General features: G+C 59.9%; 1 protein-coding gene across 1 annotated transcript in view; it reads right to left on the bottom strand.

Annotated features, from left to right (window-relative positions):
- The window catches only part of ZNF710 (zinc finger protein 710), a 15,921-nt gene extending 10,881 nt beyond the window's left edge, over positions 1–5,040 (bottom strand). Inside the window, exons 1-2 of the mRNA XM_077774327.1 lie at positions 4,997–5,040; positions 1,932–3,420 (exon numbers count right to left, since the gene is read on the bottom strand). Of these exons, the coding sequence (XP_077630453.1) occupies positions 1,932–3,392 (1,461 nt within the window). The 5' untranslated portion in view covers positions 3,393–3,420; positions 4,997–5,040. The remainder of the gene's footprint in view (positions 1–1,931; positions 3,421–4,996) is intronic.
- Positions 5,041–8,194: the final 3,154 nt, after the last annotated feature.

Raw genomic sequence — 8,194 nt, 5'->3', positions numbered from 1 at the left:
GGCAAGGCCTCCGGCCCAGGAAGCACGATGCTGGGTTCGGGGTCCACATCTGGGAAGTGGGGGTCTCAGCTCTGGCTGAGAGGGGAGCGGCTTGGGATTCTCTCACTTTCTCTCTGCCCCTTCCCCACTCACACTATCTCTATCTCTCTCAAAATAAATAGATAAATAACTTAAAAAAAATATATATATATATATATAAAATCTTTTTCCTAAAGAGAAAGCACATAATACTCTGGTTTCTCTTCAGATCGCATAAATCTTTCGCCTTTTACTAAAGGGAAGGCACAGGTTTTGATACACTTTTGTAACTACAAAGAGAGGAAACCCTCTGACAGTCAGAAGACTGTCATGTCCATTGCCGTGGGGCCTCCTGGCCTCCACCCTCCAGTCTGTAAAGGAAGAGAGCAGGCTGCTTCAGTGGTTCTCCAGCTGTGTTCCCTGGGTCCTGCAGGGGTTCCTCAAACATTTCGTTCAAAAATTTTTCTTTTATTTTTTTATTTCTTAAAAATATTTATCTTAACTTTTTTAACGTTTATTTATTTTTGAGAGAGAGAGGGAGAGTGGGAGATGAGGAACTGAAGCAGGCTCCATGCTGTGAGCACAGAGTCCCCCCCTGCGACTTTCCACAAATCAAGAGTTGGACGCTTAACCGACTGAGCCGCTCAGGCGCCCCCAAAAATGTTTATTTATTTTCGAAAGCGAGAGAGAGACAGAGGATGGAGAGACAAGCGGCTCCATGCTGGCAGCAGAGAGCCCAGTTCGGGCTCCAACCCATGAACCTGAAACCGTGACCCGAGCCAAAGCTGGCCGCTCAGCGGACTGAGCCACCCAGGTGCTCCTCATTCAAAAACTTTTAAAAGGGGCGTCTGGATGGCTCAGTCACTTAAGCGTCCGACTTCTGCTCAGGTCATGATCTCACGGTTGGTGGGTTCGAGCCCCGCATGGTGCTCTGTGCTGACAGCTCAGAGCCTGGAGCCTGCTTCAGATCCTGTGTCTCCCTCTCTCTCTGCCCCTCCCCCGCTTGCTCTGTCTCTCAAAATAAAATAAAAACGTAAAAAAAATTTTTTTTAAAACCCTAATTTCAATTGTATTGTTTCTAAAACTCATCCAAGTAAACATGTAACTACAAACATAAGAAATGTTCATCTGTGTCCATCTATCTTACCAGCTAGACGGTCTCCAGCACTATTTTGTAAGCAGGGAGCAAAAGACCTACAGGAGGAGCCTCAGACCTGGGGCAAGGCCCCTTGGGAGGGGTCCTGGGGGTGAGAGGGGAGGGGCCCTGGGAAGGAGAAGGCAAGGGCCCTGGGGGGGAGGTATTAGGGTGGTGAGAGGGGAGGGGTCCTGGGGCAGAGGGGGCAGGGCCCTGGAAGGAGAGGCGGGGGAGGGGAGGTGAGAGGGGCGGGAAGGAGGGAGAGAGGAGGGGCCTGGGACGAGGGGGCGGGGTGAGAGGGGAGGGGCCCGGGACAAGGGGGCGGGGAGAGGGGAGGGGCCCGGGACAAGGGGGCGGGGAGAGGGGAGGGGCCCGGGACAAGGGGGCGGGGAGAGGGGAGGGGCCCGGGACAAGGGGGCGGGGAGAGGGGAGGGGCCCGGGACAAGGGGGCGGGGAGAGGGGAGGGGCCCGGGACAAGGGGGCGGGGAGAGGGGAGGGGCCCGGGACAAGGGGGCGGGGAGAGGGGAGGGGCCCGGGACAAGGGGGCGGGGAGAGGGGAGGGGCCCGGGACAAGGGGGCGGGGAGAGGGGAGGGGCCCGGGACAAGGGGGCGGGGAGAGGGGAGGGGCCCGGGACAAGGGGGCGGGGAGAGGGGAGGGGCCCGGGACAAGGGGGCGGGGAGAGGGGAGGGGCCCGGGACAAGGGGGCGGGGAGAGGGGAGGGGCCCGGGACGAGGGGGCGGGGTGAGAGGAGAGGCGCCGGCGGCCAGGGCGCCCTACCTTGTGGGTGAGGGAGTGCTGCTTGAGGTGGTGGATCTGGCTGAACTCCATGCCGCACTCCGTGCACACGAAGGGCCGCACATTCTGGTGCTTGAGCATGTGGTTCTGCAGCTGGCTGCGGTAGTGGAAGGACTTGTCGCACTCGAGGCACTGGTAGAGGGTGGGGCCCTGGTGGGACGCCAGGTGGCGCTTGAGCTGGGTCAGGGTGGAGAAGTCCAGGCCGCACTCGACGCAGACATGGCAGCGGCCGCTCTCGTGCTTCACTTCGTGGGCCTTGAGCTCGCTGGGGTAGGCGAAGCCGCGGCCGCAGAAGTGGCAGCTGTAGGGCTTGACCTCGGAGTGCAGCAGCATGTGGCGCTTGAGGTGGCTGGTCTGCGTGAAGGCCTTCTGGCACACCTGGCACTTGTGGGGCCGGGTGCCCTGGTGCGTCAGCAGGTGCGTCTGCAGGTGGCTGGGCTGCTTGAAGAGCTTGCTGCAGTGCGGGCACGAGTGCGGCTTGATGCCGTTGTGACCCAGGATGTGCGTCACCAGGTTGTACTTGGAAGTGTAGGACTTCTCGCACATGCGGCACTGCCAGCGCTTCTGGCGGTCGCCCGCCTCCACCAGGTAGGAGTCGTCGATCTGCACGTTGATGTCCAGCCGGTCCAGCTGAGCCTTCTTGTGACGCTCCACCGTCGAGCCGGCCGAGTCGGCCTCGAACTCACCCGCCTCCTGCCACACGAAGCCTTGCTCCGGCTTCACAGGCTCCGGGGACTCCATGCTGGGGGCCTCGGGGTCGCTCAGGGGGGCCAGGTGGGGCGGCTCGAAGCCACACTCCGCGGGCAGGGCCTCAGGCCCAGGCAGCGCCATGCTGGCCTCGGAGAAGCCGACCCGGGCCGGGTCTGGGAAGTGGGGGTCGTAGGGGGCCGCGTCCAGCTCCGGCCTGGGGGCCCGGGGCAGGTGCCGCAGCGGCCGAGGCTTGCGGCTGAAGGCGCTCAGGTCGATCATCTTGACGGCGCTGCTCTGCACCAGGGCCTCGCAGCCGCCGCCGGCCGCCTCGGCAGGGGCCTCCCCCGGGCCTGCCTCCTTGTCATCACCGGGCACGGACACCTCGTAGACCTCCTGCTCCTCCTCTTCCTCCACCTTCTCAAACTTGACCTTGGGCACCAGCCGCACTGGCGGTCGCGTCTTCCGCCGGGTGTGCTTCTCGAAGGCCGCCTCCACTTCCAGCACCTCCTCTTCCGCCGGCTCCTCCAGGGCCCGACCGTTGCAAGCCAGCTGGTAGACGTCGGGGCCCGGGGGGCCGGGCTCCCCAATAGCCGTCCCAGACAGCTCGGGCCCTAGGTCCGGGTAGAAGGCTTCGGCGCTTATGGTGGCTCCGAAGAGCTCATTTTCCGAGACCAGGCCCAGCACGGCGGCCTGAGCCAAGGACAGCACCACCACGGCATCCGTCTGTGTCCCTGAGTCCATGAAGCCCTCCATCCCGCGGCGGCTGGCTAGGAGGGCATCGCTGCCGGGAGAGAAGGGAACGTTAATGCTGCACACACACATAGACACACATCCGGCGAGGGGTGTGTCTGTCCCTGATGCCTTTCTCCTCTTGCCCTGGGAACGGGACACACTTGTAATTACTGGGAGCAATGACACCCTCTGTATGTCTGTCTGACCATCTCCTCCATCTCCCTGTGGGATCCTGGGTAAGCCCTGCCCCCTTTGCTGGCCTCAGTCTTCCCACCTCTAACAGGAGGGTTGAATTTCCCCCGAAGTTCTTAAACTAGCTTCCCCACAACGTCCTTCCGAGAGTTGCTCAAAACTCAGATTCAAAACTGCAAAGAGCAAAGATGCCTCTATTTTAAAGTTTTGAGAGAGAGCAAGAGTGGGGGAGGGGCAGAGAGAAGAGAGGGAATCCCAAGCAGGCTCCGCGTTGTCAGCACAGGGCCCCAGAAGGGGCTGGATCCCACAAACAGTGAGATCGCGACCGGAGTGATATCAAGAGTCCGACGCTTAACTGGGCCACCCAGGTGCCCCCCTCTATTTTATTTTTTAAATTTTTCATATTTTTATTTATTTCTAGGAGAGAGAGAGAGAGAGCGCGTGAGCAGAGGAGGGTCAGAGAGAGAGGGAGACACAGACTCTGAAATAGGCTCCAGGCTCTGAGCTGTCAGTCAGTACAGAGCCCAACGCGGGGCTCGAACCCACGAACTGCGAGATCATGACCTAAGCGAAAGTCGGACGCCTAACCGACTAAGCCACCCAGGCGCCCCTCCCCCCTCTATTTTAAAAATCAGTTTTGGAAAACCCATCTTCTCACATGTAATATATACCTCATTCCAAAACATTCTGTAGCTCCAGTGGCCTTGTTGCCAAGGCAATTAATTTTGCACAGACCCTCAGACTGTACAGTGAGGTGTTAAACAGCTGTCACCATTTGTAATGGCTTGACCATGAGTGAGGTGCTTTGGTTAAAAAAAAAATATATATATATATTTGCAGGCGGGGCAGGGGAAAATTACAAATATATATACATATATATGGCAAACACTAGGGAATAAACAAAAATAAATTAGGTGCCAAGGCCGATCTCAGCAGCGACGCCTATCTTTTAAGCCTGAGGCTACAAGACTGTCTCTCTCACAACAGGTTATTATTGCTCTGGATTAGCTAAGTATTATACTTTCAAATATCCAAATTTATGCCAATTAAAAACACAGCTTTCGGGGCGCCTGGGTGGCTCAGTCGGTTAAGCGTCCGGCTTAGGCTCAGGTCACCATCTCCTGATTCGAGGGTCCGAGCCCCGCATGGAGTTCTGTGCTGACAACTCAGAGCCTGGAGTCTGTTTCGGATTCTGTGTCTCCCTCGCTCACGCTCGGTCCGTCTCAAAAATAAACATTAAAAATTTTTTAAAAAAATACAGCTTTTATCTGATCTGTATGCCGGAATCCCATGTAAGATCTGATGTGAAAGCAGGGCCCCGTGATGGCTCCCACCTTTGAGAGAAGGTCTGAAATGCCCGTGAGACTGGCTCCCCGGTTCACAGACACGCTCCCTGACCTAACAGGTTCTTCTACAAAAGCCAAGGCGCCCACCTGTTCCGGTCCAGACCCGGGGCGCCCTGGCTCCCTGGGGGCACAGTCTGTGCAGCCGGCCCCCCTGCACAGGGTTCTCGCACCCCTGCACAGGGTTCTCGCACCCCTGCTGAGCTCCGGGTCCCTCCCGGCAGCCTCCCAGGCTTTCCTCAAATTCCACCTGTTCCTGCGAGTTCCAGGCCCTCCCTGCCCCCACCCCTTGGCGCCCTCTCGGGCCTCCCCAGGACGGCGGTGTGTGCCCCGGATGTGGGAGGGCCTCCTCCGGGGTGGCCTGGGATNACCCCCCCCCCGCCCCCATCCTGCTCAGCGCCGGCTCCGGTCTGAGACGGCTCCTGCCTGCCTTGCCTGGTCTGGTCTGAGGGTCACGGTCAGGCGCATGGCGGGCTGCGTCCTTTCCTCAGGAAACCGGCTCCGGGCCTGGTGTCTCCCTCCCCCCACAGGCCGGTGCACTTCCCCTTCCTGAAGCCGGCTAAAAATAAAATACCCCAGACAGGAATTTAGCTTCCTTGAAACGGACACTAAAGATTAAACTATTAATCTTAAAGGAAGGCTCTCGTGGAAGGGGTCAGATGGAACAGAACCGGACTCGGGGTTCAGGGTCCATCTGGAGCAGGCTGGAGGGGCTGAACCTGATTCGGCCCACCCCCACTGCCCCTGCTGGAAAGAGCAGGGAGATGGGGGTCAGGCAGCCTGGACCCAAGTCCTAGCTCGGTCACTTACAAGTGACAAGAGTCACTCTGAGGAGAGTCACTTCAGAGTCTCCTCTGCACCTCAGTTTCCCCAGCTAAAAAATGGGAACGGAAGCACCTACCCGTGGAAGGATTTCGAGGTCGCAGAGGTCATAACCCGGTGAAGGGGATTAGTTAATTATAAAGCCCTCACCAAATGTAAACAATTAACTTCTTTATTTGCCCAGATCTCTGGAAGATTTTCCTGCTGGTAAGGCCATAGAGCCGAGAGATTTCTCCCTTCTGGGGCCCCAAATTCAGCAAAGGTTGGGGTGCTTCTGGGACAAGAGCTCATTCATTCTAGGGACTAAGAACTCATTCATTTTTTTTCACGCAACAAAAACTTTGCTAAATCCCTGCTATGGGCCGGGTCTTGTGCTCAGAGATGCGGGGCAGGCGAGGCACGGTCCCTGCCCTCATGGACTCCTCAGGGACCACTGTGCCTCCCAGGGCCACCCGCTGGGGCGGTATCCTTGCCTCTGCTCTGAGTGGCCGGTGTGGCACCGCACCCGGCCGCAGCCCTCCTGCCCACTGTGGGTTTGCGGCAACAACAAGCCCAGCACTTGTTCTAGACTTCCTGAGGTTGGGGCAAGCGGAGGGAGGAACCCTCCCGAGCAGCGGAGCCTATGTTAGGTTTGGAGTTCAAATTCGAATTTTGCCCTTTTCTCCCTCGGGCATATCCCACAGCGTCCCAAGCCCTCAGATTCCTCCTTCCTGTTGTGGGGGGGCGGGTGCGCAGTGCCAGCCCGTGGGGTGGTATGAACAGCCCAGAACGTCCGTGCGAATGTTAGTTCTCCCCGGGCGCCTGGGGGCGGGGGGGGCGCGGTGCTCAGGCTCAGTGGTCGATTGTCTGACCCTTGATTTCGGCCCAAGTCATGAGCCCAGACTCATGGGCTCAAGCCTTGTGTCGGGCTCCATGCTGATGGCATAGAGCCTGCTAGGGACTCTCTCTTTCCCTCTCAGAATAAATAAACTTAAGTAAAAAATGTTAGTTTTTTGTTAGTGGGGTCTTTGTCGCCTCGACCCCAAAGACGGCACCCTCCCTTCTTGGCAGCCTCAAGGGACCTGGGGAGCGGGAGCAAAGAGATCCCCACTCTGGCGGCAGATGAGCCGTGGGAACCGGAGCGCAGGTCTGGTGTGGCCCCCCCCGGGGGGCGGGTCACCCTACAGTGTACCCTCCGTGCCAGGAGTGACCTTGAAGACTGAGAGGGGCCACTCCCACCGAGCACACCAGCCCTTGGCCAAGCAGGCGTCCCCTTTGCTGTGGGAGCAGGCAGGCAGTTTCGACTTTGGGCTGGACTCCAGGTCTCTGTGACAGGAGCCCCTGCCTGGGGATAAAAGGGGACCTGCTCAGGGTGCTTGCTCACGAGGCGTTTGTGCCCAAGCGAGGCGGGACGCAGAGGGGCCGGCGAGCCACAAATGCGGACAGAAGAGCTACAGCTCTGGCTTCTCTTTGCTGAGTGCTCACAAGGTGCCGGGTGAGTCATTTAATCCGGGAAACCACCCCACGGGGAGTGGGGGTGGGGGTAGGGGTGGGGGTGGCGTGCACGCCGTTCCACGGCCCAGGGATCCGGCGCCTCAGTCCCACGCCTCGCGTCCCGTCGGGGCCGAGCTGGGTGTGCAGGCAGGCCTGTGGGCCCGACAGCCCGGCCCCGGCTCCCAGCTGCCGCCCTGCGGTCCCCAGGTCCTGGGGAGACAGCAGGCCCCCATGGGCCCTGGGCAGGCTGCGGCTGGGGAGCCTCCTGTCTGGCTGCCCCCGGGGCCCCTCCGCGGGCCCGCACTCCCACAGCACTTCTGTACGGACACGGGACAGACACCTGCCTGAGCTGAAGCCATGCCACCCTGTGCACGCGCACGTTCCCAGGGGCTCCGTGTGCAGAGACAGAGGCCCAGAGCAAGAAGATGGAGGGGCCTGGATTCACCTGCATTTCACACGCGTGTTCCGTCTACCACACAGAGAAACGGGCCGCGGGAAGGCGGGGGCCCTGCAACCCAGCGTCACTGTGTCTCCTCCTCCTGGGCCACCTTTTAGGCCTCCGCTCCACACACACGCTGGCCACAGCCCTTCTGTTTATGCCCCAGCTCGAGGCCACCCAGGGCAGGAGCGGAGCCTGCCAGGCACTCACCACCTGTGTGCCAGGCACCCCACCCCGCAATCCGGGCCCCTTTCGGCATCTGCCTGGGGCCCCCTGGTGACGCTCCCCTCTCAGGGCCAGGCCTTGCCCCCACCGCTGGTGCTGTGGCTCAGAACAAGCTCACCCGTGGCCGAGAGAGGGGAACTCAGACCTTCGCGGGCTCTCCGCAGCCCCGCTAGGAGGCGAGGGGCATCCATCGGGCAGGGTGGAGCTCAGCCTCCTGCGGGGGCACCCTTGGTTCCCCAGGGTGCAGAGAAAGGACATGGAGGGGACAGAATAGCTGCCTGATTGTAGCTTAAACACTGGAGCTGGGAGCGGGGGTGGGGGGTGGGGGG

Source organism: Crocuta crocuta, unplaced genomic scaffold (genome assembly GCF_008692635.1).
Source record: "Crocuta crocuta isolate KB4526 unplaced genomic scaffold, BGI_CrCroc_1.0 scaffold7, whole genome shotgun sequence".
NCBI classification, from domain to species: Eukaryota; Metazoa; Chordata; class Mammalia; order Carnivora; family Hyaenidae; genus Crocuta; species Crocuta crocuta.
This window is presented reverse-complemented; position numbering and strand designations above follow the sequence as displayed.